General features: G+C 35.8%; 1 protein-coding gene across 2 annotated transcripts in view; it reads left to right on the top strand.

The window, feature by feature from the left end:
* The first annotated feature begins 3,607 nt into the window (after positions 1-3,607).
* LOC112160811 (leucine-rich repeat-containing protein 49) overlaps positions 3,608-18,524 on the top strand; it is a 34,259-nt gene continuing 19,342 nt past the window's right edge. The window contains exons 1-10 of one of the 2 annotated variants that reach the window (XR_002921740.2): positions 3,608-3,891; positions 3,998-4,063; positions 4,617-4,668; positions 4,770-4,982; positions 5,152-5,233; positions 5,538-5,741; positions 5,996-6,062; positions 9,621-9,764; positions 16,116-16,177; positions 17,916-18,063. Coding sequence is in view for 1 of the 2 variants with exons in the window: in XM_024295630.2 (XP_024151398.1) it covers positions 3,811-3,891; positions 3,998-4,063; positions 4,617-4,668; positions 4,770-4,982; positions 5,152-5,233; positions 5,538-5,741; positions 5,996-6,062; positions 9,621-9,764; positions 16,116-16,177; positions 17,916-18,063 (1,119 nt within the window). In the remaining variant the exon portion in view is untranslated. The remainder of the gene's footprint in view (positions 3,892-3,997; positions 4,064-4,616; positions 4,669-4,769; positions 4,983-5,151; positions 5,234-5,537; positions 5,742-5,995; positions 6,063-9,620; positions 9,765-16,115; positions 16,178-17,915; positions 18,064-18,524) is intronic. The other variant, XM_024295630.2, reaches the window with a different exon arrangement.

The following is an 18,524-nucleotide window of genomic DNA, read 5'->3' as shown; positions in this document are numbered from 1 at the left end:
ATCCGTTTCTAATAACAAATCAAATATTTCCTTTTTCTTTAATTATTTGAGGCAGTGAAACAAAATTGAGATCATTTTTTTTTTTTGCACTGCCTTGATGCTTCCGTTTGTTATTTGTTAAAAGCTTTCTCCTTCGTTTACAAATGAAACTGAAAATGTGACAGACAAAAGAAGAAGTGGCAGAAGGTAAAACACTGGTTTGTGAGCCGACAGAGAATGCTTTTTTTATTTTTCTTGGTGCTCTTTGAGCAAATTATAGTTTAGCGTTAAGTGAGTGAAACTAAATGTTTGTCTGAAATTGATCTTTGATAAAAAAATAAATAAAAAGTTAAAAATAAAAAGTTAAAAATCCATACCCTGTAGAGATTAAATTTGACTTACAAGCATATCCTGTCAGTCAAGCAGCCGAAGATCACCTCCCATCATATGTGTCAGCTCGTGCTTCATGAATAGACGTGACAGGCAGTGTGTGGGCTGTCCCTTTGATGAAGCTGCACTTGTCTTCTCTCAACAACCGCTTATTACTGCCAGATTAAATAGACTGGAAATGCACAGTGGAATTCATTTGGAGCTCATAGGTGCTGCAGCAGCAAAGAGCTGGAAAAGTGCAGATAAGGATCACCTCTTACATATTAATGCTACGACAAAAACCCAGAAGCATGGGAGATTAACATTACCTGTAATGCTTTGAATTAATCCAAAAAGGGATTTTAACAAGTGATGTCCAACAATCTTAACACTTTAAAATGACTATATTTTTTCAGATTTATTTCATTTCAAGCTGCAAATGTACTTACCACTAAATTATATAAAGCTTCACTGATTAATATGGACATTTATAATGATATTTTAATGCACAAATTGAGTCTACTATTGAAAATGCTGTAAAATGTGTTTGAAATAAGAAGACTAATTGCTAAGATTAATACAGCACTTTTTATTAAATTGATTGAACATACAGTATGTGACTCACTGTCCAAAGCCACTAATGGAACAAAGCTTTTAATGCTGGACGTGAAGCTTTTCTTTCTTATTGTGCGAAAATGTCCATTTGCAGAATAATTTTTTGAGCATCCCTATGGTGTTTATCACAGCAACCTGTCTTGTCAATAAGGTTAGAATTTCAGATAGGGAGTAGAAAAAAAATCAATTTGGTGGAAAAATTAAGTTAAACAGCTATTTTCAGATAAAAAAAAAACTATGACAACAAAATTGCCAAAACAAGCCCCCTTATTTATAATTTAATTTAATTTAATTTAATTTAATTTAATTTAATTTAATTTAATTTAATTTAATTTAATTTAATTTAATTTAATTTAATTTAACTTCATTTATTAAATGTTATTTTATTTGTTTATTATTTTATTCACTGGACTTTATCTTTCTTTTTCAAATGAATTTCACATAGTGCTCATTTTTGGATTCTAAGAAATCTTCCTGTAGGCTTTACAGAACGTTTGCTCAAACATCCTCATTCAGGGGATTTCTGTCAAATCTGCCAATAATAACAATATTCCCTAAAAAAATAAGAAGCTTTACAAAATGCTTAATATTTTTTGTTGTATTTTTCGTGTGTCATGGTCTAATCAAATAGTCTTAATGGTTTAAGGAATATTTTCCTCGTTTATGACTAACATTTTATTTTCAATTCCAAATACTTGAGAAAAGTCCAAATGCCAAGCTGTAGCTACAAGCCATGTGCTTTGGTTCTTCTGAAAAAGGTGTAATGTTTAGGGTAACACAATTGGTCAAAATGTACTTTTGACCCTCGCTGGTTCTCAGTAAAATGCCCAAAGCAAACAAGACGGATGGAGCTTAGCAAACATGGTCGGCCTAAATATTAACCTGTGGGTCCCTGCTGACCCTGCTTCTGCTTGCTGAATGTTGTACGGATGAAATGTCATAAAACATCCCTAAAATTTCAAGTTAATGGGCCAAAAAACATTTAAGTTACAAGTAAAAAACTAAATAATTCAGTCAAGTAGTTCACTTAACAGACGAGATTCTGGCTGCAATTAATAAGAAGCATTTTACGGTAGGTTTATTTCTTGATTTACAAATAGTATTTGACACAGTAAACCATGATATTTTGTTAGCAATATTGTGCAATTATGGTATAAGAGGTATTGTATTTAAATGGTTGGAAAGTTACCTTGAAAACAGAAAACAAAACGTTCAAATTAATAACTCAAAATCAAAATGTGAGATTGTATTGTCTGGAATTCCACAAGGTTTGGTAATCGGACCTAAACTTTTTATAGTATTTATAAAGGACATCTGTGAAATCTCAAATCTTATTTGCTGATGATACGACTGTTTACAGTTCTGGGAATAATTTAGAATTAGTTGTTACAAACATGGAAATGGAACTGGTTATTCTACAAAGATGGGTGAAAAAATGAATAAATTAATGAGTTATTAATAAATGAATGTCAATAAATTGGTTTTAAATTGTAAAAAAGACTAAACATATCATTTTCGGAACAAGAAATTATGAAGGAAGTAGAAATATTAAAATTGTTATTCAAAATGTTTCTTAAATAAAGTTTTCAGGAGTGGCACTAGATAATAAACTTAGTTGAAAATCCCACATTGATAAGCAGGAAAATAGACAAAAACATTGGTATTTTATTTCAAGTAAAACATATTCTTGATAAAGACACCCTATATATATATATATATATATATATATATATATATATATATATATATTTATATTATAATTATTTAATTGTCCCATATCTTCGCTACTGTAATGAAGTGTGGGTAAATACTTGTAAAAGGTTTACCAATAGATTACATTTTCTCCAGAAAAAAAGTTCTAAGAATTATAAATCATACAGGAACAAGATACCATACCCATGATCTCTTTGCAAAATCTAACACTTAAACTCTTAAATTCCCAGATCTTGCAAAGTTAAATACAGCGATGACCATGTGGAAGATCAGAAACGGATTGGTTTCAGAGCATATTTGTGGGAAATTTAAATTAATTACTGATTGCAATAACAGAGGGAAAGGAGACTTTTCTTTACCTTTTGCACAGACTTCATTAAGCCAAAGAGCTTTTATGTTTATAGGAGTGAAAGAGTGGAATTCTTTGACGACTGAAATGAAAACCTCACAAAAAAAAAATTGTTTTTAAAAAGACTCTATAAAAAAAAGTAATTGAAAATTATAAGTTGTGTTAAAAACATATAATTAATGATGTAGATGCATGTGACCTGAATGGCCAATGTTATGTTTTTTTGTTTTGGTAAGGGGGCATGAATAAGTTGTGTCCAAATTCCCTGAATAGTGCACTATATAGTGATGAGGGGGGATATTCATTAACTTGTCTTTGTCTCCCTTCACTTGTGTTACACTGTTGTTTTGTTATGTATGGTTGACTCTTGTTTATTATGGATTGGGTATATAAAATGGAATGAATTAAATGAAATATAACATCCTAGCTACAAAATAACAAGAACAGAGCAATAAAAGTGGCCATTTATTATTGTAATAACAAACAAGCAAAAAAAGTAAGAAACAAAAACAAGGACTTTCTTTTAAAGTGAACGATCTAGTTTCTACACGGAAGGATTTTCTTGTAACACGGGAGGTCGGAGTACTAACTTACTGGTTACTATGGTAACACAGTTCGGTTCTTCGACGATGTTTGTAGCTTTGGAGCACTGAAAGATATCGGGTTTTGGAAGAGATAAAGAATAAATGTGATGCCTTTGACTTAAATATAGTTTTAGAGGAATTTAATAACTTAAATAGGAAAACAAAACAGATTTAAAAAAAACTTTGACAAACTTCGGCTGAATGGAGACAGAAAAGACGACGTGTGTCTCTGAAAAAGACGCCGACAGTTTGAGTGATACGACGGACGTTCCTATTCTCGCGGTATTTATCTATTTGTTTATTTATTTATTTACAATTAACTACAATAGTAATTAAAAACAAAACTGTCTGCTCTCATTTTGCTATGATTTAATTTTTTCCCTTATAGGGTAACAGCTGCAAGTTACACCTCACAAATGTCAAGTCACGTGCACCAGAGAGAGCACAGACAATGGTGAGTGATGAGGCAAACATACAGTGCATGAACTTTAAAAGTAATAGTAATACAAACAATAAAATAAACTATATATAAATATATATAAATGTTACAACTACTACTAACACCAATAATAACAGATGTACTAAACAGAAGTAGTTACACAATGACAAATTCAATTCTTTTTTGATGAACTCCCTTTGTTTTATCTTTTACTATAGTCAATATATATACTATAGTCAAGTGAATGATTAAGCACCAGTTTCCAAAAAATATATCTTAAAACATCAATAAAGAGTAAAAAAAAATCTGAATAATTAAAAAGAAAAGTCTGGTATGTTTGATGAGATTAAAAATGTGCGATTGCAAAAACGATCTCCTTAAAATCCAAAATTGTAGTACAATGCTTAAAGGGACCAGATGTATGTGGAGATTTTAAAAAATAAATATTCATAGCTCCTAAAATAATGTAATACTTGTTAAAAAAATAAATGAAGCTCAATAATTCTGCAGACCCTTGATTTACTGTGTACAAGTTTGTTACTTTCTGAATGTGTTTACTTTTTTACAGACTGAAATTTTTCACAAAACAAACATGAACATTGAGAAAAAGAAGAAACCAAGTATGTCAAATTATTCCTTCACCCTTTCATCACAGTAATGTTATTTTCGGTTTTTACAATGTGAGTTTCAAGATTCATGGAGGACTTTTTCTACTGTTCAGCATTCTCTGCAGGAAGCAGGTTGCACACATGGAGCCGGAGCAGAGCTGCCAGTGCAGACAGAGCAGGTTTGTCTGAACAGAGTGCAGCACTGTTAGCAGGTGCTGGCCTCCTTCCACATGCAGTAAATAAAGCAAGAAGGAAATCGAGGAGACCAACCTGCAGTGAAGGGGCCACTGACTGCCAACTTGTTGTAAAAAATCACAAGCCATCGGGTAAATGTGTAAATATAAGTCATGTTTATTTCAAATACAATATTTGTAATGTTATAAAGTTAATTCATGTTGCATTAATTTTCTGTATGCTCAAAATAATAATTTGAATACATGCAGTATATTTTGTCTGTCTCTGATTTATTTTTTAAAGACTCTGTTGTCTCTTTAGGAAATGATAACAACACTGCAGCTGCTTTCTCTTCCACCCAATTGCCTGTTGTTCCAAGTTGTCACCAACTTGACTTAGACAGGTACTATTTCTTTTATTATTCATGTTTCGGCGGTTATGAATTGTATTTGTTAATGTACTGGTCACCAATAGTGTCGCATAATGGGAATATTTGCGAAATCCGAGCATGAAAAAATTGGAAAATGTTTAAAATGACCACTAGATGGCGGCAAAGTCAATGTTTATCATTTTGTGGCAGTTAAAACTGAAACATATCAACAATTTGAAGCATACTCAGCAAAAAATATATTTTATGATTAATTTATGATTTAGAAAATTCATATATAAACTTTAAAGTTCCATTTTGTGCACTTTCTCTTCTACAGGCGCTTTCTGCAAAAATTCCCTCAACTGGATTCCACGAATGAAGTCCAGTTTCTCAACCTCCAGCGTAACTTGATCACAAGAATTCAGCATTTATCACAACTGCAGCATCTCATTTTATTGAACCTGTATGACAATTACATCTCTGAGATGTCTGGCATTGAAGTTCTTCGATCTCTCAGAGTCCTCCTGCTGGGGAGGAACAGGTTGGTTGATGCAACGAGTCATGAACGTTATATTAAGTTCAAATTGTCATAGTTACACATAAACTAGAATTGTATTATAATTCCCACTAAATCTGTCTGTCTTTTAGCATATACATTGAATGAAATATAATTTTGAAAACATTATTTTCAGTTGTACTTGTATTCTTTAAATAACACTGACGTGTTTTCTCTTTTTTCATAAAATTGAAATATACTGCAGTACATTTTAATGATATATTTTTTTTAATTTTCAGAATCAAGAAAATTTGTTGCCTGGAGAACTTGTCCAGACTAAACATCCTGGATTTGCACGACAATCAGGTATGTAAGTGTCTCTAGACATGCAGCGTGCATTAAGCTGTGCCAATCAATACTTAATAGCAGTGTTTTCCAAAATCGGTCCTCGAGTTCGCAGCTCATCAGTGCTGCAAAGACCCGACAGTGAGTCAGTTATTTGAATCAGGAGAGTCAGACGAAGGGGGAAATAGTATGTAGGACTGGAGTATTTGAGGACCAGGGTTAGTTTTAAAGCACAACGAAGCTGCAAGGTTCAGCAGGAGTTGGTTTATGCTTTTCCTTCCTCGCTACATTTGACTACAAGTGTCATGACTGCAGGAGGCATCACTGTTCATGCTTAAACCGAACCCTTTATCTTAGCCGATTGGCCTACAATACGATAATCAGGCTTAATGTTGATATAAATTAAGCAATTAGTTTCTTAAATTGCAGCACTTCTTTGTTTTTTAGAACTCATGGAGAGCAAAAAAAATTAAAAACTGTCAGAATTCACAGGCTTGGGTTTACTCCCACGATCATTTCTCCAGTGACCTAAGCTTAATTTATCAAACAGGCTCAACTGTTGCTACGCTTTCAGCTCTGGCTCCCAGCAGCCACACATTATTGTTCTTTTTAGTCATTTATGTTTAAATCTACTGTTGGAGCGCGCTCAGCCTCCCCACTGTAGCTCCACTCTTTATAGTGAAAGCTTCAAAGATCAAATGATGCCAGATGAGAATTTCCGCAGCTCCTGGAAGCAGCAGAGAGAATGGAGAGTCTTCCCTGGGTCATATTAGTGTTTTGCCAGCATGCCGCCCACACTGCCTCCTCGGAGAGCTCCTCCACAGCTCTGCTCAGACTTCCTCTCTTTCTGCTGTTGGCTGCTCTTTACATGACCACTTTTTTGTCTAATTGGGATGAAAACGTTAACTTAAGGCATAAAATGTGGAGCAGGTGATAAATCCATTGTTCTCAGCTGACCAGGTGACCCTTAAATCTTGTTTTTGTGTGGCTGCAATTTAACTGAATAATATATATATAATGGAAAAAGGTTATGAACTGACCCACATAGCACAAGCTGCCGCTCCTCTTTCCTTTGTGTTGCTTTGGTCCATCATCTCTGTCATTCTCCGCCGTCGTGCAGCGAGGCTAACATCTCATTTGAGTGTTTTACTGTCAAATCAAGCTTTTATTTCCAATCTTCTGGACCCAGCATTGTGGATTAACCATCTCTTTAATATGCCGCGCTGCTTTCCTGCTGACTTAAATGGCCTCCGGACACAGTAACTCCACAGGCTGTGTCAGACGATGAAAGGGAATCACCCAATTAGAGAGTCCTGCTAACCTCATGCACACGTCCTCCTGTTTCTCGTCAGTGAGGATGATGAAGTTTGACTGGGGTCAGGTTTATTCGGGTACACCTTTCAAGACCGCTCTTCTTTATTTGAATGAGATGACTTTTGCTTGCTGTTTTCCCTCCACATGACTCACTGTCATGTCATTCCGTTTTTATGCTTTTACCAGAGAAATGTCGCAATGGGAGGATGAAGGAGTAAGGAGATCATTTGGATTGCACATTTATGGAATAGTCAAGAGTCATTTATCTCCAAATCTAATTCAATTGATCAAAGCAAAGGTACAAAATTCCTTAATTTGACCTCAACTCCCATCCTTGTTAGTTTATAATGTCTGTTTTCCATATCTAAAGTCCAATAATAACACTTTAAGAGTATCCCTGACATCTAAACTACTTCCTCTACCAATTAAAAAGAAAAAAAACTGTTCCTAAGTTTTTAAAAAAGAGATACTTGTAATATTAGATCCATTTTTTTTGTAATTTCCTCTTCTGCCGAAATAAAATAGGTCAGTTTTTATATTTATCCCTGGATTTCTGCATTTAGTGTTCAGTATTCAAGATAATATATGTCAAATATGTAGAACAAGACTCTGGAACTTCAAAGTTTCTGTTTTATGATTGTTATTTGATCAACTATTTTTGCATAGGGAGACTTATACAAATAGATGGCTCCCACCAAACCATTCAATGCAGTTTTTTATGTACTGTAATATTCAGTTTGGTTGTATTGACAAATAAAATAAAATTATATTTTTGTTCAATGACTTAGTTAATTTTGGTAATTTTTTGCATTTGCAAAATAGTTAATTTTTTTTTTTCAAATAAGTTTAATCTTTTTGTTAAATATCTTTAAAATAATGAAAATAAGAAAGCTACTAAAGTTTTAAATTGATATCAATATACCTGGAATGATATTGTTTTTCCTTACCATTTGATTTATGGGTAATAGACAAAAGCCAATTTAGCAAACTTGCCATACTTATGCCGTTCAAAATCTACAAATATTTGTTCCCAAGCAGCTTCCTAGTGAAGCTGGAGGAGTTATGATGTGGTGGTTTGAAATCCCTAGAAGGAGTTTAGATTTATAGCTAGTACTAAAGAGGATTACTAAAAAATTTAATTCAAGATAGCGGCTTCTTCCTGAGGTCAAAGATCAGCAAAACTTCAGCTGTGGTTGAAGATTAAACTGTCGTGTGTGAATTGTCGTGAAGAATGCTCGATCAAGTTTGTTTTCCAATACTGTACAAAAATGTGAAAATTACCAAATTTCTCACTATGCCATAAAATGGCCACCAAGCCATTGCTCTTGTGGCCATCCCATAATAGTTTCAAAACGTCCTCTGGGTGTCCCCGACATGATTTTTTTAGTTTTGTTAGTGAATTTTGAAATATTTTTTTGAGCGCCACACTAGATTTGGCCCCATTTATTTATTTTTATAGTTTCTGCTGCTGTGATGTCATAATTTTTGGGGGATGTCATTCACTATGCCCAAAAATGTACTTTCACTGGGGTGAAATTTTCGCTCAAATACACGGTTAGAAAGAAGAATTGCAAAAACAATCTGGTTCTTGAAGTTAATTTGGCTGTTAAACATTCCAGATAAGAGTCTTGGCAAGCTTTTAATATTTGCTGGTTTTAAGATTCTCAAAGATCTTAATAAATAAATGTATGAAAAACACGTTGACGATGTGTACTCTTAGTTTTATTAAAATCCAGGTCATGCTCGGGCACAATCTCCTCTGAGTACAGTAATACTAGGAATCAAATCAATTTACTACCAGAAGAAATGCATGAACTATTACCCTCAACATTATTGATCCTTTCAGTTTTTATTTCCTACCATATAGCCTTAAAGCACACAACATCTTTCTAATCACTGGGGAAGACTTTTATTCTGACAGAACCCTTGAACTCTTGTTGCCCCTCATGCCTCCCATGTGAAGTGTTCACTGGAAGACAGAAACACACCGTCTCTCTGTTACAGCCACCAGGGATTCTTCTGAAGAATGTAAAATGTCACCGGCACTCCCAAATAATATCTTCCAGACACACAGGTGGACCAGACGGGATATGATTTCGACTTCCCCCTGGCTACGTTTTTGTTATGTTGAGACTCAGATGGGAGTCACGGCTTGATGGACATTGAATGGCTGAAAATGTGTTATTTGAGATGATGGTCTGCATCATCAGCGTCTTTTATTTATGTGACTTGAACCTTTTTGTCTCTCATCTTGCTTTCAATCAGATCTGCAGGATAGAAAACATCTCTCACCTGGATGAACTGCAGGTACTGAACCTCTCAGGAAACTGCATCTCAAGGTTGGAAAATCTCCAGGGCCTCGACTCTCTGACTGAACTTAACCTGAGGCACAACTGCATCTGTGCTGTGGTGAGAAACCTGTATCCTTTAGAGAACTAGAAGTCTGAAACCTGCTCACAACGTCCAGATTTTAAGGCGGTTAAATTTGTTTTTGAACTATCAAATCATTCTAAAAATTAGGAGCAAATGCAAAAATGCTGTTTGCAAAAAAGTTTATTTGTGATGCATCGCTTATTTTGGATTGGGAATGTGAGGGGCTGTAAGCTCGTGGGAGAGCAAGTAAACAGAGCCTTCAGGAACGGGAAGAGGAGGCGGGGTGCTCCGTGTCTACAGTCCCACCCACAACTCAGAGGTGAATTTCTGAAGCGGATTGTAGAAAATGTTCTAGTAATTATGATTACTAGCATAATCATAATTAAAAGACCACTGGGAATAAAGTAGACCAAAAAAATGAGTTTTTAATGCAAAAAACACTCAGTTAACAGTTATCATTCAAGTTCTAACTACACACTAGGTACTTACAGTTCTTCTGTTGCCAAAAATAATGTTCAGTTTTTAGTTTTCTTTGCCTTTTGCTGACAGAGTTCTCTTTTTTTTCTCTGTGATCGGATCAAATGATGCAATTATACCGTCACAAGGGATGAGATTCAAAAACAACACAGAAGGAATTGTTTTTCCGAAAGCTTGTGGTGAAATGTATCTTGTCTGTGTTACCCTTGGAGACATGACATTTCAGTCCTAACCTCCGGCTCCGTGTCTCCATCGCAGGGGAGAAACTGATATTCTTTAACAAGCACATTCCATTCTCTAAAGTCTTGATTTATTCAAATGAGCACGGTGTGCTAAAACAGACCACTTCATTTGTATGCAAATCCCTCAAATCATTCCTCTGGGTTTTTAGGATGAAAATAAAAACACAGAAAGCTGTAGCCATCGCTCACTCTGTCCCCTGCCTGCAAGCTATGAGCTCCTAATTATTAGATGTAAAGTTCTATTTGATAAGCAGGAGAGGGAAAACACAACCCACCAGCAGTCTGTCTAGTCTCTGTCATTAACTGTCTTTGCTGCCAAGTGTTTCTGTGAGACACGAGGTAAATAAGCACATCCAGGTGTTCCTGCTTTTGCTTTTTAGAAAGCGGAAGGCGGACCAAACAGGATGTTTTGGATCAGCAGAAAGTCCAGAACAGATTTAATGATTTTCTTCTGGTTCATTCATGCGGTTCATGCAAGAATAAAGCTTTGTGAGTTTGTTTATCAGAAAGAGTTTTACAACTTTGCAAATTGCTAAAAAAAAAAAAAAAAAAGCTCCAACTCTGTCCCTGTTACAATCAAAAGTTCAGGTATTTGTTGATTTCTACGGTTTGCGTTTCTGATTTTATATATAAATGCTAAAAATAATCCAGGCACAAGCGCAAAAAAAAAGTAGTTGAGCATAAAATAATGAAACAAGGTCAACTTTTAACACACTTTTCAGGTTTTCTGTTGTCAAACTTTAATGTTAAATGGAAACAACAATCAAGTTAAAACAAAAAAATAACATGAAAGATTCAATCCAGCAAACAAAAATATAAACACTTCTGCTCTACAAGAACGCAAAACAATCAGAACAAAATTAACTAAATGTCTGCACAAATCATTCATTTAATTTTTTATGTAATGTGTAAAGTAAAAAACATTTTTGCATAAGTATGAGTGATTTATTCAGCAACAAATCTGAAGAAATATACGAAATTACTTACAAGTCTAAGATCTTTGGAGGTTTTTCATTTTTGAAATTTCTAATTTTCAATCCATGGTTGAGTTTGTACCCAAATCCGAGCTAATTCCAAACTCTTTATGGCTAATCCTGACATCTACACCTGTCAGCCAATAATCTTTGAGCTGCTATTTCCGTCATTGAGATTTTAAATGATAGAATCCATTGGAATTCTTTACACTTTCCTGTCATTAAACAGAGTTTCTGTAAATTAAGTTGAAACTACAAACTTAGAAATCTAAATTTGCTGTTTATTTTAACTTGTTAATAATATAACAAGGTCTGTAAATAATTCACAAAGTTGCAGATTTTTTAAGTTTTTGTCCAAAATATTTTTTATCATGATCCGATCGGGTAAACAAAACTGTTTGATCAAACGCTCAGACATATCTCTGCTCTAAGATACATCAAAACACCCGAGGTTCACTTCCTAAAAAGAATTAAGACACCTGTCAACAAATAAACTAGAAGTAAACAGACAGCATAAATCTGTGTGCTCAGAAACATTAGCTAAACCACAAAGACTTAGTCTTAGATTTAGTCTAAGGCCATAATTAAACAATGACTTATTTTGTGAAGAAAAGTTATGAGCATGAAAATGATGAAACATGTAAAGCACAAAATTACCTTTAAGCAAACAAGCTTCATTAAAAAAAAAGTAAAATAAAAAACTCTTCTCCACCATGAATTCATCTGCATTCAAACATTCTCGCATTCAACGTATATTTGGTATTGGTTTTTGGATACATTTATTCTGAAAGTGTTTTTTCTGTTTAACATATTAGTCAGAAGTTGTAATCTGAAATATTTATAGGGATTAAGAAACTCAAGTCATGTCAGCGACTTAAAAAAGGATCATCTAACGCAGAGCTCTGTAACCTTTAGCGCTAAAAGATCCATTTGGACCACTTAGTGACCAAAACCCAACGAGCCACAAAGTCTCACCTCAATGTTTAGACAAATACACTTTATTTATGTTTTTGTGGCCATTAAGCCATTTATTTACAAATGAAACTTTTAAATATTGCGTTACTTGAATTTAAAGCTTTTTATGTTTCCATAATTAATCATTTTAAGTTTATTTATTTTTGACACATCTAAGAAAGCCAAGTCAAACATGGCATTTTCTGTAATTTTTCGTTGAGCTTTTCATCTTTTGTCTCATTTTGAGTTTTGCTAACATTAAGTAGAATCTAAATAAAAAAAATACTAATTTAGTATAAAGGAAAACAACAATAAACCACTAATTTAAATCTTTTACCATAATTTTTCTTTCATCTGATATTCTAAAAATCTAAATATAAATGACTAAACTAAATTATCCAAAATCCAAAAAATATTAACTCATTTTTATTTAAATTTTGAGCATTTTTTCATAGCCAAAGGACCACAATGGAGGTCCATTATGCTCTGGAGCCTCAAGTTGTAGACCCCTGATCAAACAGGAATCAGTTATATCTCCAGTCAAGGTGTAATTTATGTGATTTAAAATCAGAAAAATGTTTAATAACAATGACATTCAAGATTTTATAAAAGAAGAAAACATAAAAAAATAATTATATATTTGACCTCTGTCACCCAAGAATCTGCAGTTTCAGCACACACTCTCAGAGTCACTTGTTTTCTTTCTGTTATCCCACTGAGATTCCTTCATTGAGAGAACTGCCAGAAGAACCTCAACACCCTAAGCGCTCAGAAAACTCATCATCATCCACGTGTACCCGTACGTGCTGGAACAGCTCCCGTGCGCTTTTGAATTCTGCGTTGTTACACGCAACACAGATCGTTTCACTGAGACGTTTCTCTGCACTCGTGGAGTAACTCCTCTGCCATCGCTCAGATTAAGTGTGAAAAATCAAGACACGCAAGCTGTCAGGGAGAGAGGGGAGCGGAGACGGGAATGTGAAGGCGCGGACACTTGAGTGAATGCACAACCGCAGGAATGCACACTGCACACTGCAGCCCAGATGTGTGCATCCTCATAAATCCTCTCAGCTGATTGGTTCTGATCGATCAGGTTGCCTGAAAGAGGAGCCACATTGGTGGGTGATTGTTGTGCGGCTCATCGGCTCAGTGGTGACATCATTCTGTCTGAGACGGGGATGCTATATTTAGTCTGTGGGAGTGTGCAGTGGTTGGTGCTTCACCAGTATCCATACATGGATGAAAGTGGAAGGCAGTCAGTGCTGGTTTACAGTAAAAGGATGACTTGTAAGTTAAAGCAATGTTGCTCCCCTTTAACATCGAAGCTCCAGTGTTTATGTTCTTTGATTTACTGTAATTTTTCAACCATAAGCACGATAATTCCAGCAGATTTTGAAGGAGAAAAGCGGCTCGACGAGCCGCTTTTCTCCTTCAAAATCTGCTGGAATTATCGTGTTAACAGTTGAAAAGTTACAGTGTGTTAAACATTTTGTGTTTAAGCTTCACTGGTGATGCCTCAGGTGTTAAAGGGTTAAATTTATACTGTATTCTGTTACATATGTAGCATTTTAGTCGAAGTAACAGAAAATTCATAATCAATAGATAAAAGATAAATTAAAGTAGATTTTCTTTTTTGTACACGCGTTTTCCCCAAAGTGTTCAATTTTTTTTTTTTTTTTTAAAAGCTGTTCTCAAACTAAATCTACATTTTACTCTTCAACTGTGTTCAATGTAAAAATCAAACATTGCAGTTATACCTAAGCCACTTACTGTTATATTACACAATATGTATATAGACCATTGACTGTATGTGAGAACTGGACTGAGTACCCGCCAACATCTCATTGACTTCTAGAGAGAAATACACAGTCATTATATTTATCAGAGTAACAATTCTTACACTAATACCTTTCTTTTTAAAATTTTTAATACAAGTTTTTAGAAGATTTTTTTTCTCGAGTGAAAATTATTCAAGTCATAAACTGGCCAATCAGATGCCTCAATAAAAGTACGTGGTGCCTGCTGGTTTTCGGTTACCATGCTCACTACTATACTTTCGTTTTGCTAAACGCCGGATAGGACAGGACATCAATACAAACATTTCACAACGCCTATCTGTGACTCCTCTGTGTTGTGATGATGAAAATGTGGATGGTTTATTAAAAATTTACACTTAAACATGTCTTTATCGCAAGAATTGTTCCACCCTAATGCATTGTGGTCTATATTCACTAGTGTAATGAGCATCAATGCATGCTAGTTTTTCGCAAAGACTTCTTGGAAACTTCTCGGACAGCACTACAAAAAGGTGATCACACAATATAGTGAGTAGGGAAAGAATTTGGACACAGGTTCATTGTTGTTGCTTTTCTAGTTGTTGCACTACAATGACACGCTAGCGGTGAAAACAAACCGCTCAGTGGGAGTGAGGCTTAACTCAGTGAAGACGCTCACTAGAATTAACTGGACTGTGCCGCATCACTCCTTACCGTTCCATACCAGGCCACTCAGTGGAAACAAGGCTATATACAGTCAATGATACGGACCTAGATCATCCCTGCTTCCAAGATCTTCAAAACTTCTTTTGATGACATGTTGACCTGAAATTTGGTGTATGAGCTGCAGACAGTCCCTGTTTGTGTGCTTCCACACCTGAAGCTTAGATGTTTCTGATTAGATCAAACACATTGATCAAACGCATTGCATCATGCGTGGATTATAGTTTTAGAGACATAAAATCTTTGTTTAAACAGCCTTCCCAAATATAGTTTAGATACTAAATTCAATTTACATGAATCTCTTTTCTTTGTGCGTTTTCTTGTATCAACAGTTTAATTGGTGGCACAAATCTTTTTTTGGAATATTGTTTTACTTTATGAAATCCCAGTAGATTTTCAAAGTAAACAGTGACTCAGCTTCATTGTTGCGTGCTCTGCAGAGGAGCTGAGAGCCAGGCCGGTTTAAAAAGTCAGAGGCAGCAAAGATGAAGGAGGATGGGAGGCGTTGGCTGCTGCTTTATGGGGTGGGCGCTGACACAGCTCATTCAGACTGCTGCTGGGAATGTCCTCACTGCCTCCAGCATGTGCAGCACTTGCTATGCACACAAGTCAGATTTTGATGCAGCTGAACATAATATGCCCCCACTTTGAAATCTGATTAGTCGCCGTGGTAATGACATTGCCTTTGTCCCTGCTTGTTCAGCTGGCCAGCTGCTGCTCGTCACCCCACCCTTTACTAAAGTCCACATTGATTTTTTTGGGGGAAAAAAATAGCATGCCTGTTGGTCAAATAAGCACCCCCATCCAGTCAGTTTTAACGTTTTTTTTCCCCTTGCTGCTGTTCTGGTATGAGGAAGTGCAGTAGTGTTGCTGCCTGCTCACTGTTTGTGCTGCTGTTTTCGTTAGCATTTCAAGTTAGCATCCTGCAGCAGAGGATCACTGCATTAGCGCAGCACACTTTCTGCTCTCCCTTCCCTCTCCCGTTCTCTTCGAGCTCTCTCATTTTCTCTCTCTGCGCCGCCCCTCCTCCCCATGTGCAGACAGGGGCAGCATGCTCCATGCGAGTGTGTGCATGCGCAGAGAGGATGGAGATGCTGAATGCAGGAGCAGAGAGCTGCAAGGTGACTGAGGGAATGGAGAAGGATACAGAGCTGTGACGATGCGGTGCCCCTTTCCAGAGCATCTCCCCTTCTCCACATCCACCCATCTCTCCGTTTTGCCTCTGTCCTTCTCTCTTTGTAGACTGAGCTGGACCGCCTGCCCTGCTTGCAGCGTCTCTTTCTCAGCTGCAACAACATCATCAGGTAAGACTGCTTAACTCCCTCCTTCCCACAGGGCAGGGATGGGAATGGTGGCCGGACAGTGCCACGCTGCCAGCTCTGCCTCTGCAGGCAAAGATAACAAACACTCACATCTACACACTTTGTATTTGTCAACTTTGGAAGCAAAAAAAACACAACTTAGATTCTTTATTTTTAACTTCGACGTGGAGCTCTCTGAAATATTTGTGTTAAATTCTCTAAATATATTTAATAGCTGCATTATGAGAAGAGGTATTTAAAAAACACACTTTATACATAAGAATACATGTATTAGCATTACACATATGCTTCAGTTTAAATATTTCCCCCTTTGTGAGCTCTTTTTCCTGTATTGGTTTCTATTTGTTTAGTGTTTTTTATTTCCGTTTTGACTGTAAAGATATTTATTGTCACGGAATAAACCTGCAGGGCGTCAGGGTGGGACGATCTTCTTGTCCATGAGCACCTTTTGTGACAGACCTGATCTGACATTTTGTGCCACCGAATTGTCTACTTAATTCAGGATCTAAGGCACCAACAAAAACAGGACTGTAGGGGGACATAAATAATGTGACTTTACTTCTAAACTTCAGTATAAATTATCACTATATGTGATATTTTCTCAATGAAACATTCTAACGTATTTATTTAAAATAATTAATCCATTTTTTTAAAGTTATTAGAAATAGTTGAACTCATTTTAAAGTGTCAATTGGAAAGAATGATCTTGTTGCTAGGTAGATTTGGAAAGCACCCTCATCAGTTTGGTGTGCCGCCTCATTCAGCAGAAAGAATTAGACAATTACTGTTTTAAATCTAATTTATATTAGTATTTATGAATCATATTTTATGTAAACCTCCTTAAATAAAGGCTGATGCTTTATTAATCAGAAACAAAGCAGAACTGTGAGTGAGTCGCTTCTTATTTGACCTTTACCGTCTGCTAAGTAATATTCTTGAACACTTGCAGCTGCTTTCATTACGGGATTTGGCTTTTGAGAAAATATTGGGTTGGCAACCAACTCCAGTTGGACTCGAGTTCTGTCTTTGCTGCAAACAAAAACAGTTCTCACTTATCCCAGCAGAAAATGAACAAAGGGAGCAGAGAGGGAGAGAAGTAAATATCAGGAGGAAGTCAGCTCCACAGTTTGGAAAGAGAGTAGCAGAGCTCTGCTATTTATGGAGCTGATATGTACAAAGGGGATGTATTGCAGAAGAGGATCAAAAAGAACAGTTCTTTCTCCATCTTTACTCCTGGCTGTACCTGCTCTAGTTCTCACTGCAGCATCAAAACATACATCAGACTTGAAGTCACAGTCTAGGCAAATTGTTCAAGGAAATTATTAATCAAGGCTACTTTCAAAGATCAGATAATTGCTGCTCAAGTGAACATAAATTTGTATTATAAATGTCACTCACTGCAAGAGCTAAGTTCAGTAATGTAAAGTTCCAAGAGAAAGTATGTGAACCCTTTAGGATTACCTCAATTTCTGTACAAAATAGACACATCATGTTTTTTTTTTATTTTTTTATCTCAATGTAAATCATAACAGTGGAGAAAAAAATTGCCTGCTTTAATCACACCAATTTACATTTTTATTGAACACAGTCATTTGTTTAGTTTATGCATAAAACCAAGTAATTCCAAAGGGTTCACATATTTTCTCCTGTAGCTGTATTTTTATTAATGAGATCTAAAGTCAAACATTTCTTTAAATCAAAAACTCTCCTTATATTCTAGATTTGATCAGCTAGCCTGCCTTGGAAGGTCTCACTCCCTTTCTGAGCTCACCCTGGATGGGAATCCTGTAGCCCTGGAGACATGGTACAAGCAGGCTGTCCTGCGCTGTGTGCTTCATCTGAGACAGCTGGACATGAAGCGCGTCACAGTAAGACAAATCTGTGTGACTACAAATAACTCATTGCATCATGGGTAATTTCGTGATTGAAGTCTACTCTAAAATAAGGTGTCCAGTTGTTTGTTTTTGCTGATTAGACTAGTAGACTAACACATTCTGCACTTCCCCATCAGCCATAACGAAACCTGTGACCATAGACAACCATTAAACAGCATTTACTCTTCTCATTTCAAGTCTGTGGTGTGCCAGCAATGTGCTACAGTAAAATATCAGCGTGCTTTTAGAAGCCGCCAAGCAAAAAGCGCCCAGGTCTGAGCTTGTACTCCAGAGGAATCCGCGAGCACCACACACCTTGCCCTCAAAACATATCTCTGAAACTGTAAGAAAAAAACATACTCTGAAACACACTCAAAAACCCTTCTTGCACTAAATCAACCATTTCTCCCCTGTGAGATTTAGGGAACTGTGTTCGGGATTCAGGATCACTTGTA

This window comes from Oryzias melastigma, linkage group LG3 (assembly GCF_002922805.2).
Source record: "Oryzias melastigma strain HK-1 linkage group LG3, ASM292280v2, whole genome shotgun sequence".
Classification (NCBI taxonomy): domain Eukaryota; kingdom Metazoa; phylum Chordata; class Actinopteri; order Beloniformes; family Adrianichthyidae; genus Oryzias; species Oryzias melastigma.
Note: the sequence above shows the minus strand (reverse complement) of the source record. Positions and strands in the feature narration are given on the sequence as shown.